The sequence below is a fragment of the Doryrhamphus excisus genome, chromosome 20 (assembly GCF_030265055.1).
Source record: "Doryrhamphus excisus isolate RoL2022-K1 chromosome 20, RoL_Dexc_1.0, whole genome shotgun sequence".
Classification (NCBI taxonomy): domain Eukaryota; kingdom Metazoa; phylum Chordata; class Actinopteri; order Syngnathiformes; family Syngnathidae; genus Doryrhamphus; species Doryrhamphus excisus.
This window is the reverse complement of record NC_080485.1, coordinates 1,353,997-1,381,344: the sequence shown is the minus strand read 5'-3', so window position 1 is coordinate 1,381,344 and position 27,348 is coordinate 1,353,997. Positions and strand designations below refer to the sequence as shown.

The 27,348-nt window shown below is 41.9% G+C and overlaps 1 protein-coding gene across 1 annotated transcript; it reads right to left on the bottom strand.

Moving 5' to 3' along the window:
* Positions 1–232: 232 nt before the first annotated feature.
* On the bottom strand, positions 233–25,913 carry kcnk12 (potassium channel, subfamily K, member 12). Its single transcript, XM_058058645.1, has 2 exons — positions 25,220–25,913; positions 233–1,302 (listed from the first exon to the last, which is right to left on the bottom strand). Exons 1-2 carry the CDS (start codon positions 25,557–25,559, stop codon positions 425–427), a joined length of 1,218 nt encoding a protein of 405 aa, XP_057914628.1. The 5' UTR covers positions 25,560–25,913; the 3' UTR covers positions 233–424.
* Between the last annotated feature and the right edge of the window lie 1,435 nt (positions 25,914–27,348).

Here is a 27,348-nt window from a genome sequence, read left to right as displayed (position 1 = left end):
TTCCCTTGAGTCCATTGTGGCACTCCTCTGTTTCATAAGCAAGCGGGTTTCCTTTTGGGTGTTTAGTGGCTGTCACTCATCCAGAGCCATTTACCCTGCAGCTTGATGACACGCCATCGCCATGGCCATCGCCATCGCCATGGCCATGGCCATGGCCATCGCCATCGCCATGGCCATGGCCATGGCCATGGCCATCGCCATCGCCATCGCCATCGCCATCGCCATCGCCATCGCCATCGCCATCGCCATCGCCATCGCCATCGCCATCGCCATCGCCATCGCCATCGCCATCGCCATCGCCATCGCCATCGCCATCTAGTAGTCGGCATCACTGTCATCACAGTGGAAATTGGAGCCACATGAATCCAAACCCTCCTGTGTATGGTGGATAACATGTTGACTTCACAGCACCTTTTCCGAGCCTCTACCTGGAGTTACTGGTCTCTGCCAGTCTGTTGTTCATGATTCCAAGGGCGCCGACCCCCCCGGAGAAACCGTTATGGCGTGAACTGCCACAAACCGTCCTGGGATAGCCATTAGCCGACTCGGAAAGCTGCTTCTGCATGATCGCCAGCGACACCTTGTTGGAGGCTGCCAGGTCTTTCATAGAAATCATCTCCCCTGATAACCTGCGTCCCTCGGTGTCACTGTCACACGGTCCATCCGGGTCAGGTGGTTGGCGTCCTCGAGAACCCGGTCGGATGGCGTTACGTCTGCCCAGGAAGGTGCTGGCTTTATTGCAGCGCTGGCAAAACAAGCAACTCATCTTCTCCAGCATCCAGTTGAGCACCTGCTTGATAACAATGGAGATGACGTTGAAGAGCGAGTAGATGCAGCACACCCCCGTTAACATGAAAAGGAAGTTGGCCACCCGGTAGAGTCCTTGATATTCGTAGGCTGCACTCTGACTGCTTACGTAGTCCCCAAAGCCGATGGTGCTGAAGGAGACGAAGCAGAAGTACAGCGAGTCTAAGTAGGCCCAGCCCTCCACGGGGGTGTACATGGCCGAAGCACAGCAGGAGATGGTGATGGCTGATAGGCCGAGAATCAGCATCACGTGGTAGACGGAGGGCTTCCACCCCGGCAGACAGAAAGCGGAGAAGTCCCGGTGAATCCCCGGTGGAAGGAGGCCGCTGTTCCTGATCCGCCTTTCCCTCACCGCCTTCATGACGACGGCGAGCAGCGTGATGATGCGCTCCAGGAAGAGATTAAAGAAGAGGATGGTCGCTGCACAACCCAGTAGCCCGTAGAAGATCAGGAACACTTTGCCTGCCACGGTCACAGGTGTTGTCATTCCAAAACCTGCAGAGATGGAGGAAACGTTAAACATCGGAAGTCGAATTCTGTCTTTGTTTGTTTCTGAGCATGTTGTCCTGCCAAGAAACGCAAAGATTAAAAAAAAAAACGGCTTTTCTCCTGGGATGGGTCCTTCCAAGGTTCCAATTGGAGACTCTAAATGAGAGTCTCCATAGATGGGAGTGTGAATGGGTATTTGTTTACTGTATATGTGTCCTGTGGTGGACTGCCAACCGGTCCATGGTGTACCCCCATGGACCTCCCCCAAAGTCAACCCGAATGGTTAACGAACTTGACAACTGGTTGGCGCTAACGTGATGTCACATGACCATCATTGTTTACCACGGCAAAGCACACGACTTTGCTGATTACATAAAAATGGCGTTAGAAGTGGGATCCTTGAGGCCATACATACTTTATGTAACGCAACGACTCCTGGGTCAGGTGATCCTTCTGGAAATTTGTGATGCACTTAGAAGTGGGGCACCTATGTGGGGTGTGCTATTAGCATCGCTACTGACGGCCACCATTCACCAAAATCTTTGTTGTCTTGGTCCACATGCAGTTTTATTACCCAATTTTCTCTTTAGGCTATGTTAGCATTTTGTCTTTAGTTGGTTTGAACCCAACTGTGTCTTATTGTGTCTGCCAATAGAATCCTTCCTTTCCCTTGTCTTACCCAACTGTCTCTTGCTCTGAATTACTTTGTGTGTATTTAGTTGCCACACTTTTGAAACTACTTTTACTATTGTAGTTTCTTGTGCTCACAGATATTTGCTTTGTTGTTGTTCGTTCTCCATGAACTTTTGTTCCAGTACAAAGATATTTAGTTTTTCGGCCTGAACTTTTAGTCATTTTGTTGTCTCAAAACAGCATCAAAGTGGCTAAAATAACAGGCTGCCACGCCAAACAAACAAACTCTACCTGAGAGGTTGGCCCCCCACCCCACTCAAAATTTGAGTCAAATAGTTACGTCAAATAGTTACGTTTGTGCTGTTTGGTGCAGTTAAAATGAACGTTTGTACTGCTTTCGTTTTTGAGTTATTACAGTTTATTAGATAGGTTAATCAAAGGTCACCCAGCCCCCTACATGCTCTGAATGAAAGCAAAATAGTTTCATTTTTTAGTGCTGGATCAGTGCTGTTTTGTGCAGTTGAAATGAGCGTTTGTGCTGCTTTTGTTTTTTGAGTTAAGGATTTCATTTGTGGCTTATTACATAATCAACCTCCATATTGGGGGGCTTAAATCGTTAATAACTGAAAAACAAAAGCAGCACAAATGTTCATTTTTACTACACAAAACAGCACAAACATAGCACTAAAAATGTGACTATTTGACCAGAGTTGTGAGTGTGGTGGGTGGCCAACTTCACGAGGGCACAAAACCCTGCACACAAATATCAGAGAGAGAGAGAGAGAGAGAGAGAGAGAGAGAGATAAATGGCAAAGTAAACCACTGGAAAGGTCATCAAATCTATGGCTTCGGACAACCAGCCCATCTCTGGTGTGAATACTTCTGACTGTATAATAAAAACAAACATGATTTAAACTTGCTACAATGTGCACGTGTATCTAATGGAGCTACTGCTCTCACCACTGGTGGGAAGGGACGTTCAAGGACATTCAAGGGGTCAAACGGGAGATCATAATGTCTATAAAAAACCCTTGCAAAGCTCCCCCCCCCCCCCCCCCCCCACATTTTTAGCATATGGCTCCCTGCTATCATCTGACTTCCTAGTCAATTACGCTAAGTGTTGAGGCACAGAGAAAAGAGAAGAGCTTCACGTTCTCGGTGTCACGGGTGCAGCTGTGATGCGAACATCAGTGGATGTTTGGGGTTTGAGTGCAGAAAGGATTCTCGTAAAATGACGCTGTGTTGGTCGTTCCTTTGGCTGAAAAAGGCGTGGAGGGTTGAATTTGGGAGATTGATGAAAACTGGCTAGAAGAGCCTAATAAAAGCCACAGTGGCAACACCCCCATATATCTATAGGTGATTCCGTCCCACACACTACAGTGATTTGCAGTTCCAACCATATAGAATATACTGCAAACACATGGAATATGCAGGGGGCAACAGTGCTGAATGCTTTCTCTGTCTGTCGTGTATAAAACTCCATTTCAGCCTGTTTGTGCATCGTCATTGTGTGACATGCAAAAGTGATACAAAACGGCGGAACTTACATTTCAGCTGCTGTCATTTCTGAAGTATAATGCCCCATTTTGCTGCAGCCAAAACATTCCACTTTAACATAAACAGCGTAGCCCACACACAATGGAACTAAAATGGAATCAAGGACGTCTATATGCAAATGACCTTGACACACAATGGGAGTATTTCTGTGTTTTTTGGCAAAATTCAGGCACACTGAAAATTTGAGACACACGTCAAAATGTCAAAATTGTTCAAACTCATTTATTCAGACACACACACACACACGCACACACACACAATTTACACTCACGTTTATTTCCTCTGATCCACTGAACAGCAGACTGTATATTTGTCAACAAATCAACATTTGCTTGATCTTTATCACTTCCAGGCCCAGGTAAAGTGTTTTTTCCCTCCCCATCATGACAAGCCTTCATCTCTGCAGGGCAGCACTTTCTTCCTTTTTTGGCACAGAGCACCTTTATAACCATCCTTGGCAGGTCATAAATGACATCAATATCAGGACAATACTTCCTTTATGGCACCCAAAATGGCTTTTCCACCTTATCTTGCTCACTGGCGAGCACTCTCATGAGGGCTGTTGACATGCTGGCTCGTTTAGATCAGCACTGATTGACACTGATGGTTGGGTCGGTTATTGGTGTACATTTTGCACAAGAGAAACAGCTGTGCACGAGACGGCATTTTCGTAACAACGCATGAGGGAAGGCCGAGAGTAGTTGCTCCCCAAACTAACCTCCTAAAAGGAAAACCTTTGTTTCCTATTTCATTAATTAGCATCCCGTATGAAAACACACCTCCTTCAAAGAGAGAAAAGTCGTCTTGTGGATCGTCTCTCATTACCCAGCAAATGACCTAAGAGAGGCAAAGGCACCAGGCATCGATTCGGCATCCCGTTCCGGAGCCATTACTCCAGAGAGGGTGTCAAGACGCATTAGGGACAACGAAATACGAACAGAACAAAGGACAAGCAAACTGAAACCAACCAAGATGACTTTATTGGCTAAGATTCTTGATTAGACTTGGAAGTGGCCAACCCCGATGGATGATACTGCTGATGTCCACCAGCACCAGCCAGAGGGTCGTTTAACTCGACACAACCTAACTAGGCAGAAAAACACATCCTAATTCCACCAAACTCCATAGGAGCATATTTATTCATTAGCATTAACTAGAGCATGCTCATCTCAACATGCTAATGATGCTAATAGCTAATGATTCATGCAAACATAATTACGCACCAGAGATTCAACCAGGAAGGGAGATTGGACCTTCTATGAGTTGAAGATGTATGAATTACCATTTGACAGTTTTAAGAGCAAAAGAAGATGCTCTAATGGTAATAAGCCCATAGGGAAGTAAAAATGGGGGGGGGGTGGAACAAAAACCAAAAAGCAAAGCACGTTACTGGACTGTGTGAGTTGGGCGTCACATGTGCTCAACAGCAATTAGAGGGGGCGACCCAATTAAGAGCAGCTCTCATGCTGCAGTCAAATGGTAACTTCCAATGACTCATTAAGTCAAAGCAATGCGACAAATCACTTAGAGTGTTGCTAATAGAAGTATTGATCGACTCCATTTCATTTGCCCTCAACACACTAATTAATCAATAGCTTTTAGTCCAAAACAAATGTCCCGGACGAAGCACAAATATGGATACAATAACCACAGAGCGGGGGGTTAATAATAGTATCGGCAATCAACAAATATACTGTCCTATACTGTTCCAGTAAGATTGTATAATTACAATATCAGGTTTTATATCAATGTTAATAAATGAAATATTTTCATAGAGTATAGAAAACCTGTTTATCACTTTCTCAATAACCTTATCAGAGCCCTGTAAGTGTACATAACATCCCTATAGTCACCTATCCTGTATATAGTACCTATCCTATAACACTTTGCCCAACACCGGAGACGACCGCTAGCAACCAGTTAGCCTCGAATAAATGTCTTTTAAACTTAACAACATTAGCATCAACTCTTTCCTTGCGTAACGCCAGCATCTAGCTGGAATATATTTGTCAACACTGAAATCCAACCAGAACTGGGGTGACGGGACGCATTATGTACTGAACAAAGTTAGAAACATCACATTTTTGCTCCCATTTTTATAGGCTGGGCTCAAAAGCTGCAAAACACTTTCTACGTACACAAAAGGTGTGGCATAGCAAGATGTTGAGAACAATAAAAGGACGCTCCAAAATGTGAGCTTTAACTGCATTGGAGTGATTTGAAAACCAGTCCGTGTCTGGTGTGAGACCACCATTTGCCCCAAATAACGTATATAACGTATACAACGTATACAACGTATACAACGTATATAACGTATACAACGTATGCAACGTATATAACGTATATAGCGTATACAACGTATATAACGTATGTAGCGTATACAACGCATATAACGTATATAACGTATACAACGTATATAACGTATACAACGTATACAACGTATACACCGTATATACCGTATACAAGGTATACAACGTATACAAGGTATACAAGGTATACAAGGTATACAACGTATACAACGTATGTAACGTATATAACGTATATAACGTGTACAACGTATACAACGTATACAACGTATACAACGTATATGCTGATCCAGAGCATCCCAAACATGCTCAGTGGGTGACATGTGAGTATACTGGCGTATAGTGAGTATACATGCAAGAACTGGGATGTTGTCAGTGCACTTGAACTATGGGTATGGAATCGGGGACCAGTTTTGAACTAGGTAAAAAGCTACTTAGCAAACAGGAAGTGATATGTGAAGCTAGGAGAATATACATCTACAAGCTTAAATATAGTGTATGGTGTACCCCAGGGGTCAATACTGGGACCATATATATATATATAATTGCACTTCTGGTTGGATGCTAACTGCATTTTGTTGCCCGGTACAAGTGACATGAGCAATAACAATAAAGTTGAATCTAATCTAATCTAATCTAATATATATATATATATATATATATATATATATATATAAATGACATCTGATAAAGCTAATGAAGCTAATAAAAAAGACGAATGGTACATGTTGAACACAGGAAGTGCACAAATGTATTAGCAATTGATGCTAATCGGAATTAATCGGAATTAAGCATTAAATACTTCACTTCTTCCTACTTCTCAAGTGGAATTGAATTGTAACGTGACGTATTGCAATGTAACATGTATGCATGTTCACATTATTTGGCTTAAGCTCACTTGCAGATCAACAAGCAGGGATAGTTTGTGCTAAGAAAAGCATATTGATTCTGCTGAGTGAAAAATAGCGCGTCAGGAGGAGCCATCATAGTGCTGACGATGTGTGACTGGCTTTAGAAGGAGGGAATATCCTGTATGGACTCCCAGGAATGACAGAATATTCATCATGGAGGGATAACCTTGAACGACCTGAGAGGAACCCAAAGACTCATCACGCAAGTGTTTTGCAACTACAAGTCCAAACTGTGGCTTTTATTGGTGCCCTGTGTCTTTAATTAAATTGCTTTATAAACAAGCCCCCCCCCCCCCCGTCTGACTGCATCCCACCAGTGGGAGTAGTCCTAAATTGGTCTGATGGAAGCAGGAGAGGAATACACCAGCCTTCCCGCTGCTCTGATGATTGTGTTTCTGTGACGAACAGGAAATCGTTAGTCACGGGTGGCATGGTGGGGGTTGATGGGGTGGGACAGGACAGAGTGTCTCAGGTCCTGAGACATTACCAGACCATCTGCTAAAGAGCTAACAAGATTCCTGCAACTGTACAAGAATACAACCAGAAATGGAAACCCACTCAAGTTGATCAAGTGGCCACAGCGTCTGTCAAACAACTCATCAAGTCCTGGTCCACCATGTTCTTATTCATATTAAGAAGGGCCTGCTTACGTCAACATCCACATACATGGTCCACTGCTTTTCTCAACATGAAGTTTGAGACCCATAGAGCGTCGCTTCCTGTCTGCCACTCGCGCCTTTCTCCTTGGGAACACACAAGCATGGGTGGTATATCTTGAATAGCTTATTTACTCTTGGGTAATAGAAGTGGCTATAGGGCTGTTATTCTATGTCTCCAGGGCTCTAAGAATGTTAAACCCCATAATTAAGACGTCATTGTCTAACGAATGAATTGATGAACATTATCTAAATGAATCAGGCTTGTGTATTTTGATATAATATCACGGCAAAGAAAAAAGCAGCAGAACAATCAGTGATGAGTCCATTAATGATGACCTTCCCTAACTATTTCAGCCCGCTGCGTTTAAGGGACACACTGTGACAATGAAGATGTTCTCTGCTTCATTGTCCATCTTGTGTCTCCATCCATGTGTCCTTTTATGGGAGGAGGAGCCATTCAGCTATCAGATTAATAGCTTCCCTCGGATGGATCCAGTGGCCTTGTCCTTGGCTTTCTTATGACACTGTATGTAGCGGCCATGTTTGAGTAAGAGCTTAGCTACATAAAGGCCTCTGCTATTATTCCCAAGAGTAAACACACCTGCCCTGATTGAACCTTTGAAACACTCACGCCGCATATTCAGCAGAAGGTGCTGACACAGCATTGTGGTGATACTTCATGGAAAATGAAGTGTTGCAGGAATTAAAAAAAAAATATGGCTGTCGAGTCTGAAAAATGGAGCGTGACTGACACCTATAAAATGGATGGTGTAACATTGTGTAAAACGGCAAGGTGCCTCGGTTAGGTGATAAGGCAATGCTCCGTCACGTCAACTTTTAACTCTCCCATCACTCACGGTGTTGGATTCCCAGGGGAAGGAGGATTCAAAGGCGCTGACACAACAATAACTACGTATAACAATAACAATAAGACTTGCTGTTCGCAACATTAGGTACGCCTGCAGAGGTCCAATGACGAGGCACCGTTTAGCTTCAGACCAGGGGGTCCGATCCTCCCAATCACGCCTCTCCAGATCCCACTGTCACTTCCACCGTGAGCATTGAAGTTCCCTCAAAAAACAAGAGTGTCCCCCGAGGGAGCACTCTCCAGTCCACGTATGTATTCTGAACTGCTACCCTTTTGTTCAACGGGTTGAATTCCAATGTACAGGCCCTAAGCCCTAAGCTGGGAAGCAACAAGTATTGCCACCTCTGTTCGTCACCTCCCACTGCTGGCAACACCAGAGTGGAATCAAGTCCAGCCCCTCGCCAGAAGACTGGTACTGGAGCTCTTGGTGGGCATCAAATTGAGTCCTCACAGTCTGGACATTGTGGGTTGGCATCTCCATTGGAACAACTCTGTGTGGAATTGGAGTGTTCTGCCAAATGCCGGTTAACCACGATAAATGAGGAAGTAGCGTTTTGTTGCCATTCAACCTGACTCCAACCCCAGGCTCTGTACCAAGCACTGACGTTGTTAATTGCTGCACTGTCAAGCCAAAAAAGCCAAACTAACTTTAAAACATTACACAAGTACATGGCAGGTTACTACGAGACGTTACTAGTATCACACAACTCTTTATTTTAGAATAAATCTGACTTTCATTTCTGCTAGGAACTCAAAGTATGACTAATGTCCACTGATGATCGGTGGTGGATGTTGGCGCACAACCAAAGAGTTAAAGACAAACAACTCCAAACCTCAACACAACAACATCACCCGGAGCCGTTCGGGATCAATATTTATTGTAAAACTTGATTAAAAAGACAAAACAACCAAACACTGTTCAACAAAATGCACCTACTCACAAAGTTGTGAGTGTACTGTAGTAAAATGTAGTCTAATGGTTCTGATGGTACCAGCAAAAAATGGCACTTACGCGGGCATCGTATCAATGCTGCAACAGAGGCGGGATGAGGACTTTGTGTAATGGAATTCATCGGGTTTGTTGCGTTGGAAGCATTTATCACTGTGCTACAATCATTTTACCTTTCCGTATGAATGACATGTATTTATATCACATCAGATAGAGATGCTCAGCTTGCTGAGGGATGCTACCGGATCTTCTGGTCGCGCTCTCATGCAGTCATTTTGCACCATCTTTGTCTAGAGAAGGCTAGTGTGAGGCATGTACAGCATATTGCTCAATGAAGACCTGACTTTGAACAAAATGAAATATTCTGTAAATATTAGGGCTGGGCATTCACGGAGGTAACTGATTTGTTTCATTCATTATGTTGCAGTTTTTGGTGTAATTAACACATGCGCATCACAGCATACGTGTATCTCCAACTAATACACGTCTAGTCCATTCAGCCTCAGCACTACACTTCCTCGTTGTCACCGGATGACCGTACGGCGGCGTCAAGGACACTTCAATCACAACAACATTGTTATGGTACGTGTAAGTGTGGTGTAAGTAAACAATAATCCGTGTCAATTCAACTTAACACAACTTCACATAGCACAAGATGAACGTGTGATTCTAATGTTGTCTGACCATTTCATGGACTGTCATTTTCCTTTCTGTTGACAAAATACAGTTAAAAGGCATATTTCACACAGTTACAAATGGGATTAATCATGATTAATTCATTTGAAAACTGATTAATTTCATGTAATGTAATTTACCTTTCTGATCATAAAATACAATAAAGGCATATTTCATACGGTTACAAATGGGATTAATCAAGATTAATTCATTTGTAAACGGATTAATTTCATGTGCTGTAATTTACCTTTCTGTTTGTAAAATACAATAAAGGCATATTTCACACAGGTACCAATGGGATTAATCATGATTAATTCATTTGAAAACTGTGATTAATTTCATGTACTGTCGTTTACCTTACTGTTCATAAAATACAGTAAAAAATGCACATGTCACACAGTTACAAATGGGATTAATCTGATGAATTTGTTTGAAAATTCATTTGATTAATTTCAATTGCCAGCTCTAGTAATCATTATCATAGTTTTAAAGCACATGACATGTACCCTGATTTACTACTGAGACTGTGAAAAGACCAAGTCAGACTTGACTTAGTCTTGATGAATTGACGCGAAGGCAACACTAAACAATCCAAAAGGGGCGACGTGTCAATCAAAACAGATATGCAGGCTTTGGCATACAGCAGAAGAACTTGCAAAAAGTTAAGCGCCATCTCTTATTTAACACTGGACATCGATTCAGGGACAGGACTATCACCCCTGCAGCGACAAACACAGACTCATCAAAACGTTTATTTTCATAACATCCAACAATAAAACAGAAAGATGCCTTCAAGGAACATCTTAGTCATGGCTCTTGAGAATAGGCTGACTTCTGAAGGACAAAAATAACATGCATTCATGGTGAGTACATTTAGGGTGGAAGGCTTTGGACTCCTGCTCTTCCACCTGAATGGAATCCGATACAAAAATCAAATAGAGTGGATCCAGTGGGACACAATCAATTCCATGAGACTGCTTGATTTTATTTGAAATTCGACCATCGGGTATAATGTAAAGTGAATTCATATGTTCCAAATTTATGAACTGTACAGGCAGTATTTTATAGAATATTCTAACAATGGCGGAACAGTGGACCAGTGGTTGGCACGCAGGCCACACACAGGAGACCTGGGTTCAATTCCCTGACATCTCTGTGTGGAGTTTGCATGCGTGGGTTTTCTCCGGGTACTCCGGTTTCCTCCCACATTCCAAAAACATGCTAGGTTAATTAGCCACTCCAAATTGTCCATAGGTATGAATGTGAGTGTGAATGGTTGTTTGTCTATATGTGCCCTGGGATTGGCTGGCCACCAGTCCAGGGTGGACCCCGCCTCTCGCCCCAAGACAGCTGGGATAGGCTCCAGCATACCCATGACCCCAGTCAGGATAAGCGGTATAGAAAATAGATGGATTGCTATTCTAACAATTTACTAAGAAAATGAATGTTATCCACTATATAAAATGGAACCAAAATAAAATATTTGAAGAAACACATAAAAACAATACTGTCACGCATATACTTTATAGGTACAGTCAACCCAGTCAAGTTTTTGAATGATTCAATTTTTGATGAAAATGTTTGCCAAAATTGTGTCGTAGATAAGATCTTAAGATAAGATAAGATAAGATAAGATACACCTCTATTTGTCCCACAAAGTCCGATTCCAATCTTACAATCTATACAGTATAGTGTTGCATTTTACCCTTCGGCATGTTGAATCATGCGGTAGTGATGAAGATGTGGATGGACGACTCCCAGCATTACTTGTTCATTCATCTTGGATCTCACACACCAAATCTCTCAATACACACTATGACATCCTGTAAGGCAAACTCAAATGAGAATGTAACATACCCGATTCCATTTGCCACATTAACAATAAGTTCCATTCTGGTGAAGAAAGACGATGAAGATCAATGAAGCTAATGTTACAAAAGGGGCAAAGATGTTCATGAAACATGATCAGAAATGATCAAAGATGCTTGTGAAGTTCTTTTGGGTTCTTTTGGTCTCCTCTCACTCTTCATTTATCCATTTCATCTCTCATTTATAATTATTTTACATTATTTTGTGAACAATTAATGTTACAAAAATATTAATTTTTTTCTTTAATATTTCCACTCAATGCTACAAAAATGATTTTTTTTCTCCTCACAATATTACAAGCTTTTGCTAAATTGTGAGTTTTTTCTCTTAATATTTTTACTTTATTCTTGTAAAATTGCAGATGTTTTTTTTTATTATTTACAGTTTTTTCCCAGCCGTTTCTTTCCTATTACTACTTTACTATTTTTTTAATAATATTTAATTATTTAATAATAATTATGAATGTATTCACATATTTTGATTAGGGTTAAGTTATTATTATTATTATTATTATTATTATTATTATTATTATTATTATTATTATTATTATTATTATTATTATTATTATTATTATTATTATTATTATTATTATTATTATTATTATTATTATTATAACATAACATTTTCCTCAAGATAATGTTGTTATAATTAATTCTTTCTGTACTGCTTATCGGCACAATGGCCGCGGGCATGCTGGAGCCTATCCCAGCCATCTTCAGGCAAGAAGCGGGGTCCATCCTGGACTGGTGGCCAGCCAATCACTAGCCAACCCTATGCGGTATCTCCAATGATGGTAAAGGGCTGGGAATGCTGCAGCATTAGGAACAAGCGCCGGGCCTTTCAGCAGGCTGCCATGTGTTGAGCCTCGATGTTTTTTTTCCGCTCATCTCGGAATGTTTGCAGAGCATTTGGCAATACGTCTTCGTCTGAAACAGCGATGTCATGTATGTTTACAAGGAAGCTGGAGAAGTTTATGACGGGCTGTTTGTCACAGGAAAGGAGCGTTTGATTTGCACCAGTCATAATAACATTGCTTTGATTGATACTGTCAGATTGGATATTGTAGTTTTTGTATTGGCAAAGTATTTGCATTGTTCCCCGAGTGTGTATTGGCATGTGACTACAGATGTCAACAATACACATGGTTGGAAAAGGACTTTTCTGCTTTGCGGGCAAATTGTCATCCCCCTTTTGAACATTTCCTGCAAGTCAGCAAAGCGATGATCACTTCTAAACTGTCTTGTCAGGAGAAACCACGAGAAATGAAACTTACACAATATTTGAACGCTTCCAAACTAGAACAAATGAGACGGAGGTCAGGTGAGCGGGTGAGCGCAGGTTTGCAAAGGACACACAGAGATGATTATCTCTTCGCTCTGCTGATGCTCACTGAAACGCTCATCATTTGGAAGAAGACCAAGTCCAGAAAAATCTGCTGTGTCCTCTAAACTGTTCTTGGGATCGCTTCACTGAGATGATTTGAGTCTATGAGTTACAGTATGTGGGCGGCCGGACGCCCTCGCTAGTCAGCACAGATTTATAACTCCTAGTGATGCTGCAGAGTTGCGTGCAGACGTACTGTATAGTCCATAGGAGTTGATGAAGAGTTGCGTGCAGACGTACTGTATAGTCTATAGGAATTGATGAAGAGTTGCGTGCAGACGTACTGTATAGTCCATAGGAGTTGATGAAGAGTTGCGTGCAGACGTACTGTATAGTCCATAGGAGTTGATGAAGAGTTGCGTGCAGACGTACTGTATAGTCTATAGGAATTGATGAAGAGTTGCGTGCAGACGTACTGTATAGTCCATAGGAGTTGATGAAGAGTTGCGTGCAGACGTACTGTATAGTCCATAGGAGTTGATGAAGAGTTGCGTGCAGACGTACTGTATAGTCTATAGGAGTTGATGAAGAGTTGCGTGCAGACGTACTGTATAGTCTATAGGAGTTGATGAAGAGTTGCGTGCAGACGTACTGTATAGTCTATAGGAGTTGATGAAGAGTTGCGTGCAGACGTACTGTATAGTCTATAGGAGTTGATGAAGAGTTGCGTGCAGACGTACTGTATAGTCTATAGGAATTGATGAAGAGTTGCGTGCAGACGTACTGTATAGTCCATAGGAGTTGATGAAGAGTTGCGTGCAGACGTACTGTATAGTCCATAGGAGTTGATGAAGAGTTGCGTGCAGACGTACTGTATAGTCTATAGGAGTTGATGAAGAGTTGCGTGCAGACGTACTGTATAGTCTATAGGAGTTGATGAAGAGTTGCGTGCAGACGTACTGTATAGTCCATAGGAGTTGATGAAGAGTTGCGTGCAGACGTACTGTATAGTCCATAGGAGTTGATGAAGAGTTGCGTGCAGACGTACTGTATAGTCTATAGGAGTTGATGAAGAGTTGCGTGCAGACGTACTGTATAGTCTATAGGAATTGATGAAGAGTTGCGTGCAGACGTACTGTATAGTCTATAGGAGTTGATGAAGAGTTGCGTGCAGACGTACTGTATAGTCTATAGGAGTTGATGAAGAGTTGCGTGCAGACGTACTGTATAGTCTATAGGAGTTGATGAAGAGTTGCGTGCAGACGTACTGTATAGTCTATAGGAGTTGATGAAGAGTTGCGTGCAGACGTACTGTATAGTCCATAGGAGTTGATGAAGAGTTGCGTGCAGACGTACTGTATAGTCTATAGGAGTTGATGAAGAGTTGCGTGCAGACGTACTGTATAGTCTATAGGAGTTGATGAAGAGTTGCGTGCAGACGTACTGTATAGTCTATAGGAGTTGATGAAGAGTTGCGTGCAGACGTACTGTATAGTCTATAGGAATTGATGAAGAGTTGCGTGCAGACGTACTGTATAGTCTATAGGAGTTGATGAAGAGTTGCGTGCAGACGTACTGTATAGTCCAGTCGATGAAGAACACACACTGCTTACTCTGGCACTCTTAAGGCCTTTAAGCTGGACTCAGGGATTCTAACCTCATCAACTTTTGGTCAATTTCAGCAATATCCTTATTGTAGCATGATGTTTGCGTGTGTGTGTGTGTGTGTGTGTGTGTGTGTGTGTCTGTGTGTGTTTCCCTCGCTTTGCAAAAGGGCTCCGAAGTGTCTGCACAAGTCCAACAGCAGAGACCATCCTGCTCTTCTGGAACTTCCAGAACTTCCCGTACTTCCAGTTGTTCAAACTAAAATGATTATTCGTCATCCAAGCAAAATTGCTCTTGAAACCCTGTTGTGACCCTAAACACACGATGCCGGCCACTTTAAAGGGTGGGTGGCTCTGGTTGTCATGGTTACAGGAATAACACACTGCAGGAAATGTCACATCTGTGGTTAGAGACTGCACTGTCATCTGTTGTTGTATTAAGTATCGCTTTTCACTCGACCATCAACACAAATTGTCGCCAATGTTGTAATGTTATTGTTAATTCCATGCACTTATTGCATGAGTTTGGTGGATCAGTTGGAATATTAAGGTAAGGGCTTGTTATGTTTTACAGCAACACAAAAACAACCTTTTTTGTGAGAATTGTGCGCAGACCTCAGGACAGCACCCAGTCTAAAGAGACCCCCAATGCTGTCTGTGGGACTGCAGGTCCTCTGTTGTCCTTTTTTACTGGTGACATTTCATCTGAGCATTCATCTGTCGTTTCACAGAGCAGCACATCTAAGGAAAGTAGAGGGCAGAATGATGACGCCTTCAAAAAAAGACACACACATGCAGTCTAAAATATATTACTTACATCTAATGTTTCAGCTCATGTTAATGTACGTTACCAAAAACGACACAACATAAATTCAGTGTTTTCTTATGGTAAAAATGGTTTGCCGACTGTAGTGCCACTTTACACAGAGATGGATCTGAGACAATGAAGCAGCCATGTTTGTTGAGGGTTTGACAACAAACCTGAGAGAGGAGCAAATGTGCATCAATCAAGAATCAATTTGAAGCATTAGTCATGCAGAGATAATATCTTAAGATGGCGGATCATAAACCTTTCCTAAACAACATCCAGCAATACAGGATTAACTACACAGGAGGCTTTGGAACGGTTCATCTAAATAATAATAATAATAATAATAATAATAATAATAATAATAATAATAATAATAATAATAATAATAATAATAATAATAATAATAATAATAATAATAATAATAATAATAATAATAATAATAATAATAATAATAATAATTTCACCTCACTTAAAGGCCATGAACTCTACATGGCTGCATTCTGCTGTTATGTGCTATATCACAGTTTGCTTGATGAACTATTATTGAATATACATCCAGTAAACCATGATATGCACAGAATGTCATTTCCTTCAACTGTGTGTCCTGAGTCTCAGTATCAGCAGCTGCTGAGGGATGCCCTCCAGACTCTACACACAGCGTGTGTATACCAACAAAACACACAACAAAACACAAGGACTTCTACGCTTCTGTGTTTGTTGAATGCCACATTGTATTGTCTTGCACTTCCTGTAATATTTCTAATCTAACATGTCACTGTATGACTCCAGTGTTTCATACTTTGCACTTTACTTTGTTCTTATACGGATGTTTGTGCCACATAAAAATGTGCAGCTTTACAAATTGTGTTGTTGCCAGCTTTATGTAATTGGATTCTTCTTTGTGAATTCGTTAACACTAATGTCTTACTTGTTGAGTTCCACCGCTTATTCTCATGAGGGTTGCATCCCAGTATGCTGGAGCCTATCCCAGCTGTCTTTGGGCGAGAGGCGGGATCAGCCCTGGACTGGTCGTACGTTTTGAGTTCATTCATTCATTTTCTACCGCTTATCCTCACAAGGGTTGCGGGGTGCTGGAGCCTATCCCAGTGGCATCACAGTAAAAGAATGTGCCAATGCATTAATTCAAATGTAGATACACAGGTTAAGATTTGATTCAATAAGGATATATTTTAAACACAAAACACACCTATCCATCCATCCATACACGCATCAAGTTTCTCACCCGTTTTTTTATAATAATATAATATAATCCAAAGACATTCCAAAATGTCTTTTTCCTGTAGCTGATCTGCTACTATTTATATCCATTCTGGTCTCCAGTCATGACAAGATATGGAGCGTTGGCAACAATCCTCCACCAGCAGGCCAGGCTCTCGTGTTGTTTAAAAGACACTCTGACTCTGGTCCATGTCTCCAAGATAATTCATCTCAAGCTTTATGGCTGATTCATATCGATACAGGAGGCTGCTGCCAGCGATACTGGATATCTGATCGCATCAGTTTATCATTCCCAACCCTATTATATTGGTACCAGATACCGTCGCTGTCTGTAATGAAATGCTGGGTAATTTGGGAATATCGCATCTCTAGTCACCTGTGTACGCTAATAAGGGGGCCAATTTAGTCTAACTACCAACAAACGTGAATACTAATGATATTTCCTTTCAACAGATGAATAAAGTATGTATCATTGCTGATATTAGATCATGTCATGTGATTAAATCCAACTCATTCTCTAGAAAACAGATCATCTCCATCACTACCGTATACAGTTGTCATTTATATGTTGAAAATGCTACAATATGTACTGCAGCTGCAGTGCAGCACACATGAAGTACACATGAAGTACACATGAAGTACACACTACAGTGTCACCCATCGGTTTGATGAGCCCACCTTGATTACTCCATCCCACACTCCATCGACACGGCCATTTTCAAAAGACGCCATTCACAGAGTCAGATTCTTTGCTAATTTTGAGGCCAGTTCTTTTCCTACTTCGCCTGAGATAAGGAACATTTTGGGACTGAATGTGTTACCGGAGATCAGCGGTATTAATAACTACTCGTTCCAACACAATATTAGTGAATGTTATGTCTATGAAAATGGGAGTATTATTGTCTGTGTATCTGTTTTTTCATACAGCTCTTGCATAAGATGGTGACTATTGTTGTGGCTGGTGGTGCATCCATGTCTGACTTATCTGCGTGGGTGGGGGAGTTTGCAGTGTTAGCCATGCAGGGGTAAGAATAGATAGTAACACAACACAATGCAGTGTTTCTCACAGGACTGGGATCTATTTGTGGCGGCGGGTTGGCCATGACACCCCTTGTCTAAGTATTTCACAGGAAGGTGAACTCGGACGACAAAAGAGCATCTCAATGCTCTGTCTTATTACCGCTTGGATTTGATTATGACGCAAGAAACACTCACTTCCTGTCTCTCACTTCTAATGCATACAGCGTGGGAATTTGGAGTTGCAATATGACGCATACCATACCAAAACCATTCAACAGTGGAATAAATGCATGTATGGAAAAACACTGCAGTGTAGAAACCTGCAGCTGAATGTGATGTGGAAAAAGTAGCCAAAATTAGCTTGGTCCTCTTCACTGCTGAGTACACTCTATTCTCAGTCGAGCAGTGCTACTCTGTGCAAACAACAGAAAAGGTCTCTAGAATGTCATTAAAGCACATCAAAATTAGATCTCGAGTCACATAAACAGATTTAGAGAGCTGTCCTAACTGGCAGCCATCAGCTATCAATCAGTCGCTGAGGTTATAAATAGCATCTCTATTAATAGAAACCAAACACACTCAAGTGCTCCCTTTGATGAACTCTTTGGAAAGGGGGGGGGGGGGGGGTCGCCAGCCATTTTCATTCTGTTCATTTGTCGACATGTAGCAATGACATGTTGTAACCTATTTTTTGGAACTTTAATAATAATGTCAAAGGAAAAAAATGTTCATCCTTAATAGACAAGAGAAGGGGCAAGTTCTTTGGAAATGACAAGTGATCAAATATAATATATTTATTATATTATTATATAATATATAATACAACTTGAAAGCAAGGAGACATTTCAGTACAGCAAGACAGCTGATCAGAGATATGTCTGAAGATAAGGGCGTTGGTTTTAGAACAGGTGTGTCCAAAGTGCAGCCCATGGGCCTTTGAGGGTTATGGCCGTTTTTTATTGGTCCGCAGCATGACTAAAAATATAACTTAACAAGAAAACAAAAAAAAATAAACAGTAAAATCTGGTAAAACCAGTAGTAGTTTTATAACAATAAAGTCAAAATAATGAGAGAAAATAATTTACTAGTAAATAGTTTAATAATGTGTTTTGATTAATGTTAATAGGTTATAACATAATTTTAAAATAATATAATATATTGTAAATAATAATAATAATAATAATAATTCCAACTCAAAAATTCAAATAGTAAAAACAAAACAACAGCATAGATGGGAAAAACAACAGTAATTTACAAGAATAAAGACAAAATACTAAGATTGAAAAAAGTTGCATACTAACGAGGAAAAAAAGATTCTTCAAAAATACATTTGGCATATTGCGAGAAAAAATGTATTTGTGTAAAATAGTGTAAAAAGTCATAATATTTGTGTAAAAAGTCATAATATTAGGATAAACTGTTGCAGTTTTGGGAAATGAAATATTATGAAAAGATGTCTTAAGTTTATTTTTGCAGAAATTCGAAAAATATGCAAAACTAAAGAAAAACATGCTGATGTAGTCCTGTTTGTTTTTGTGTTATTGTCATTGCACTTGTTGTTCTTGCTCGTGTTTTTGTCTCTCTTTGTATTGTCCCCCCGCTCCGCCTGCTGTTTTATTTTTCTTCTTTTCTATCCCCTCCTGCTCCTGTCTGTCTGGAAGCTCAAAATTTGAAGAACAATAAAGCATCAAATAAAGTGAAATAATCCCTGGCAGAGAAAATCTGTTGAGCATGTAAGGCATTTGGATCAATAATACTATCTGCCCCACGGGTGTAGAACTGAAACATACTCATGGTTATCACATTTACTACCCCACAGACAATACCACAGCCACAGTCACTTACATTCCACCTCCATCTGTTGTTGCGTCACCTGACATTTACTGCAGTCAAATTCATTCCATAGCTGGTCTCATTGACATGTTGCTCCCTTTTTGTAAAGAGACCAGCGAGTACACACAAATAACTCCTCCATCATGATGGTTTCCATCACCGCCTGCTAGCCAAAAAATGACTTTTGGATGCTGCTTACGTCGTCATCGTAACTTTTCTGGCAAGGCAGAATTGGAGATTGTGATCAATTAATCGAAAATAAACCAAACTTGCCAAAACTAAATTCAACATATAAACACTTTTTACTTCCATTTTACAGAAAACCTTAGGAAGTGTGATATTATTATTATTGGAACAGTGGGCGCTTGTTCATTTATATACTGCTTATTCTGCTCAGTTACAGGTGAGCTGGAGCTTACCCCAGCTGACTTTGGGTGGAAAGCGGACTACACTCTGGACTGGTTGCTGACCAAAGTGTGTACAAGGTAGGAATCAATCCCATGCTCATGTTTTAAAGATATAGTCCTGAAAAAAACACATTTGAAGGAGATGTAGCGCTGTACTTACATTTTTTTACTGTTATGGAAATCATTGTTTGGGTTCATAGAAAAAGTCCCATTTCTCCCTTGATTGTCTTCTATAATATGACCTCAAATTGGACAACACATCAGCTCAGGCGTAAGCTAAGCAAATTGTAGGTAAACGTTCCTCCTTCAAAGCTAGTGCCGCATCAAGGGCAGCCAAGAACCAGAGTAGAACTGAATCCTCAGAGACGATGCGGTGGGAGTTGGAGGAGTGTTTGGGAGGATTGTCTGGAGCTGCAGGGGGATGCCGCTGTGATAACGCCTTGTGTGGGGAGGCCCCGCATCCCTTTCATATCGGCGGCTCATGCCGCACAACAGCCAGGGGGTGGGGGTGGTTTGCAGATCAAAGCCAGATGGAAAGCCAAATAGAAACCCATGCAAGTGCATGAAACACACTTTAGAGAGAACCTCTGAATCACCCCCCCTGTTTTTTTTTACGCTGCCAGCCTGAGATGGCTGAGTCAGTTTATGGGTTCGACTTGTCGGTGGGGAAGTGTGGAAGACAACTGGAGCACAAAGGATTTTAAGCAGACACGTACACAAACACAGCTGAGTGAGCTTAGAGTGTGTGCCTCCCTGGAGCTTTATGTGTTTCTTTGTGTGCTCTGTGGAGAGAAAGGTGCACGAGTATCACATCTTCATCTGCACGAGTATCACATCATCATCTGCACGAGTATCACATCATCATCTGCACGAGTATCACATCATCATCTGCACGAGTATCACATCATCATCTGCACGAGTATCACATCATCATCTGCACGAGTATCACATCATCATCTGCACGAGTATCACATCATCATCTGCACGAGTATCACATCATCATCTGCACGAGTATCACATCATCATCTGCACGAGTATCACATCTTCATCAGCACGAGTATCACATCATCATCTGCACGAGTATCACATCATCATCTGCACGAGTATCACATCATCATCTGCACGAGTATCACATCATCGTCTGCACGAGTATCACATCATCATCTGCACGAGTATCACATCATCATCTGCACGAGTATCACATCATCATCTGCACGAGTATCACATCTTCATCAGCACGAGTATCACATCATCATCTGCACGAGTATCACATCATCATCTGCACGAGTATCACATCATCATCTGCACGAGTATCACATCATCGTCTGCACGAGTATCACATCTTCATCTGCACGAGTATCACATCATCATCTGCACGAGTATCACATCATCGTCTGCACGAGTATCACATCATCGTCTGCACGAGTATCACATCATCATCTGCACGAGTATCACATCATCATCTGCACGAGTATCACATCATCGTCTGCACGAGTATCACATCATCGTCTGCACGAGTATCACATCATCATCTGCACGAGTATCACATCATCATCTGCACGAGTATCACATCTTCATCTGCACGAGTATCACATCATCATCTGCACGAGTATCACATCATCATCTGCACGAGTATCACATCATCATCTGCACGAGTATCACATCATCATCTGCACGAGTATCACATCATCATCTGCACGAGTATCACATCATCGTCTGCACGAGTATCACATCTTCATCTGCACGAGTATCACATCATCATCTGCACGAGTATCACATCATCGTCTGCACGAGTATCACATCATCGTCTGCACGAGTATCACATCATCATCTGCACGAGTATCACATCTTCATCTGCACGAGTATCACATCATCATCTGCACGAGTATCACATCATCATCTGCACGAGTATCACATCATCATCTGCACGAGTATCACATCATCGTCTGCACGAGTATCACATCATCATCTGCACGAGTATCACATCATCATCTGCACGAGTATCACATCATCATCTGCACGAGTATCACATCATCATCTGCACGAGTATCACATCATCATCTGCACGAGTATCACATCATCGTCTGCACGAGTATCACATCATCATCTGCACGAGTATCACATCATCGTCTGCACGAGTATCACATCTTCATCTGCACGAGTATCACATCATCATCTGCACGAGTATCACATCATCGTCTGCACGAGTATCACATCATCATCTGCACGAGTATCACATCATCGTCTGCACGAGTATCACATCATCATCTGCACGAGTATCACATCATCATCTGCACGAGTATCACATCATCATCTGCACGAGTATCACATCATCATCTGCACGAGTATCACATCATCATCTGCACGAGTATCACATCATCATCTGCACGAGTATCACATCATCATCTGCACGAGTATCACATCATCATCTGCACGAGGCAAGTATCTGACACAACTCTGACATGGACGCCGTGGATAAAGTTGTCTGTTGTGTGGCGTATGTCCATTATTCCGCTTTCAAGGGGCCCCAGGGGGTCACACAGCCTATACTATATACAGTAGGGTTGCATGTAGCGGGCAAGGTCAGATGGACAGCTGCTGCCACATCACATCATTACCTGAGCTCATTGCCTCCATCATTTAACTTCATGCCCTCTCTTGCTGATCAGGTCAAGTGGCCTCAGCCATCAGGCATGCAGACCGGCACATCATTGGCCCGCGGGTTACCCTAGGAGGGACTCTTGCTCTTTTCTGACCTATTGCACAAGTAAATGTTACAGGGGTGGTTCGGGAGGGGAGGCAGAAGGGGGCCCACTCGTTGACATTCCAGTTGGTTTGAATGGAAATGTGGCAACAGACGACACCCTTGGGTGCTGTCCTATAGCCGGTGACGAGTGTGCCGTTCCAAATGGCAGACAGAGTCAGATGTCAAACCCCTTGCCAAAAAGCCCTCACAGCCAAAAAGTAACACATGACCGAGGGAAAAACACAAGATGTGGAGAAGCTCTCGGCCGTCAATAATGTCGCACGATAGCAGAGCAATCCAAAGTGTGTCCCGGGAACCGCTTGCAGCCCACAGCTCACTTTTAGGAGCCTGTGATTCATTCTAAAAATACTAATACTACCAAAAAACAACAGCAAATATGGAGAAAACTGAAAAAAATGACATGTTGATGCTAATAACACAAATCTGGCACTAGGGCTGTTTTTTGTTTAAATATCACCTTTTTTTTTTTTTTTAGAAAATTATAAGTTTTATCGTGTGTTTTTTTTTTTTTACAGTAATGTTTATTGCAGTTATTTGCTTCCAGACCCTAAGTGAATTTCCACCAATTCCAATTCACCAAATATTACATTATTACTGCCCTCTAGACTTGAAGTGACAACCCTACCATCACCTTTGCACTGGTCTTACTCAATAGAGTATATGTAATAAAAGATGGCATGAATACGACTAGTACGTGTGTGTTGCTGTAAATGTGTTTAAAATCGGGTGGTTCAGAGTTGAGTTTTAGCTTGGCATGGGTTCCGGCACAGTAGTAGCTCATGCAAGCGATTATTGCGCCTGTTATGACATAATTATTCTTCTTCTTTCTTTTTGGGCTTTTCCCTTCAGGGGTCACCACAGCAAACCAATCTCCATCCAACCCTGTCTTCTCTCACAACTACCCTCATGTCCTCCTTCACTACATCCACAAACCTTCTCTTTGGTCTTCTTCTATGCCTCCTACCTGGCAGCATCCTTCTACCAATATATTCACTATCTCTCATCTGGACATGTCCAACCATCTCAGTCTGGCCTCTCTGACTTTATCTTCTCAAAGGCCTCGAACATGTAATGTGCCTCTGATGTACTCGCTCCTGATCCGATCCATCCTGGTCACTCCCAATGTGAACCTCAGCATCCGCATATCTGCTACCTCCAGTTGTGCTTCTGTTGTGACATAATTCAAACCTGCAATAAAAGCCTGCTGTTCTGGCAATGAAGTCTGGTGCTTGTGTGTCTCACGGAGCATCATTGTAACATTACTTGCACCTAGTAACCATGATAGAATACTACGTATCATCAAGGCATCATTTGAATGCTTTATCTTTGTATTTGAGTTTATTTAGCCATTTCATGCTTGAAAATAGACCGCATTCAAGTATGATTTATTCATCAATATGTTTTTGAAAATAGGTGAAAGCAAAATACACAAAAACAGAAGCCGAAAAATTCCAAGTCCAAAGTGACGTAAATCAGCATTTCTTTCTTCAGTTTTGGTGCATTTATTGTTAAGTTTACTTCAAGGGTTAGCTTTCAAACATATTTTCAAAATGTACCTTTATGTTTATTAAATATGTTAAAACCAATCCAAGCTATGTCAAGATGAAAATATTTCATAAAATAACAACCTCATCTCAGCAACAGGGCAAATATATATATATTTTTTTTTACAGTGTGGGCCCATTCCTCCTTCATAATGTTCGAATGTGGGTCAATGAAAACCAAGGTGCAGGCTGCAAGTGGTCCCCAAGCAGGACTTTAGACATCAAAGTCAAATGCCTTACAAAGCTGTAAAATCGTCTGGAAAAAATATGCCACAGAAGTGTGGAGTATTTGAATCTTTTTGCCAAACTAAGGGTACCAGTGAGGGTAAGTGTGTGACCGTGACAACTGAACCACAAGTTGACCGTTTTGTGACACAGAAAAGCTGCACATGAGTAATAAAATTCAGTAAATATAGCATACACCAGTTAATTTTCCCAAGATGCTAATACATATAATTCACCACTAGAGGTGGTGCTTCAGCTTGCATCTTAAGGGTGAGTAGTTTTGCTTTAATATAGTTTTATTTTGGCAGGTCCTAATGTGAACATTTTACCTTACAGCTTGGATCTGGAATGAATGAATGAATATTAGATTATTGCCGATATTGGAACATTCTGTAAGTCTATACGATCCACAGAAGTCATTCTTAAATGAATGATATTTTGGAATACACGATAACTAAAATCACGCTGTCCAGAGGGATCTAGTCTGGTTGTCTTTGCACAGATAGATAGCTAGATAAATAGATAGCAAGCATATTGTAATTAATTGTTGTAATGTCGATTAATCACCGAATATGGGTCACACGGATAAAGTTGTTTTAAAGTAGAGATTGCTGAAAGATTTGCTTGGAACACGCATTTGCTTTTTTCTTAGTTCTAAGTTGAATGGAGACATTTGAGTTGAGGATGCACTGCGTGGACAATAAATGATCATAGCTCACCCACCTATGGTTGACACCACAGTTCCAACAAAGTAAAAAGCCCCTGTAAAATCCCATCGTGGCCTCAGAGCATCGGCCCGGATCCCGGCGGCGATGGCCGCCTCGTACTCCCGCAGGAAAGAGTTGAGTTCCCGCAGGCTGATGTTGAAGGTCTCGCTGAAGTTGCGGAGCGTCCCGTTCCAGCGGCCGTGGGCCCTCAGCTCGGAGGGCCTCTCTATGGCCGAGAAGACTGCGGCGCCGCACAGCAGGTACAAGACGATGAGGAGGGCGAGCAGCACGAAGCGGCCGTTGTCCTCGTTCAAGTGCAGGGAGCGGCAGCCTTGCAGACGCGGGCCAGGCATCATCCAGATTTCAGCACCACTCGCGCGTCGGACAGCGACAAGCGTCTCATCGGAGACCGCATGAAAAGCAGCGTGGGGGCGCTTTGGTCAAAGTCACTGGCACCGCAGCGAGTGCACTTCCCCGGGATGCCTCTGCTTTAAGTACCCCCCCAGCACCCCGTCCCATGGTGGAGTGGACATCAAAGAGGCTCCACTTGTGGAAATCCATCACTTTGCACGGAGCCGCCGAGGAAGAGGTCGGGAGACAGGACGCTGGCGCATGGTGTCATGATCGACCCGAGTGCAAAAACTGAAGCTGGAAGTGCCGCTACCCTTTGTGTGCCTTGCACCAAAAAAATCAAAAAAATGTTTCACACAGTCTGCTCCATCCTTCTGCGTGGGGATGCGAGGGAGCTGCAGCCTGCACACTGGCTCAGTGGCGCGCAAATGGCGAGCTTACTCCACGATACTATCTCTCCACTACAGATGACACGGATCCATATGCGCTCTCGAACACAAGCACTGCCTTATAATATGAGCTGTTTTTAAAGTTATGAAGGAACCCAGAAGCTGCAGGGAACGTGGAATACTGTGTTATCTATATAACATATGTTTTGATGAATGATGTTGTTAATTCCAATCCAATCCACTCCCATTTGAAGACATGAGACCAGACAGAGGATGTTTAAAGTGATTTAAAGAAGATGTTTAAAGAAGATTTCAGCGATGTCAGTAGTTGTCAAGGAGAAAAGATTTGGAGATGAAATCGAGGACTTGCAGAACAAAACAGAACTTAAGACATACTGGAGAAGAACACTGGTCGCCTTCAAACCAGAATGGAAAGTGTAAATTACTCTGGAGTTGCTAATCCTTCCATTGCTGTTTTAAATTGGCATATTAATTCGCTTTAAGGGGTCTTCATCGCCTGGTTTATTTCATATTTTGTTGATGTCACAGCCACCGTCAACATAGTTGTGAAAAGATGTTTACATCCAAAATGCTTTCTGGCTATATGGAATAATCTTTAGAAGATATTATATAAACACATAAGACATGACTCACTCTGTTCGGTGGCAACTTTGACATAGTAAACATTTTTGTCTTGCTTTTTTTCTGTGTACTGGCCCGGTGGAATAGCGTTCTTTTTCAAAACACATTTATACTATACTGTACTTTCAAACCAAATGTTCATGTAAAGGCGTTCCTTGAAGGCAGTCATCAGTGAAATGAACACTGCAACACAAAAAACTCGAGGCGGGCTTCCATCTGTCTTGCCTTGTCCGTTTTTGTGTTAAACCTTCTTCTTTTAGAAAAGAAAACAAACTTACAGTATCACTCGGATACTGTAAACATCCAGCGGCAGCACGATGTTTTGGCATGACTGCTATTTTGATGAAAAATATACTGAACCGTGTCGACGAGCTATCTCGATAAGTGTTTGTTTACTCGGCTGTAGGTGAGAGGCGTTACTATGTCATTATGTTATGTCACTTCCGGAACTGCGCTTTGCTGCGCCAATGAAAATAAAACGCGTACATGGCTGCTAGCAGCAGAGGCGTTGTTGACTCAGTCTCGTGTTGACATTTTGACACTTGTGGCGTCATTGTGTTAGTTAGCAAAGAATGACAGTCAACTGCTGACGACATCCTAGACTGGCAACAGAGCTGGCTGGTTTCCACGCAGTAGCAAGCTAATAGCATGCTAACGAGGACGTTTTATGATAGGAAATACATTAAGAATACAGCTGGACTCACGCGGTGTATCAATAACACGCCACACGCCATAAAGGATTTGTTTCAGCTTCAGGAGTTGG

Excerpts from the sequence above, each read along its gene's own strand:
- kcnk12 (XM_058058645.1), bottom strand. The coding sequence starts at position 25,559 with ATGATGCCTGGCCCGCGTCTGCAAGGCTGCCGCTCCCTGCACTTGAAC. Across the intron at positions 1,303-25,219 it reads AACTGTGGTGTCAACCATAG|GTTTTGGAATGACAACACCT; the intron begins GTGGGTGAGCTA and ends CCATCTCTGCAG.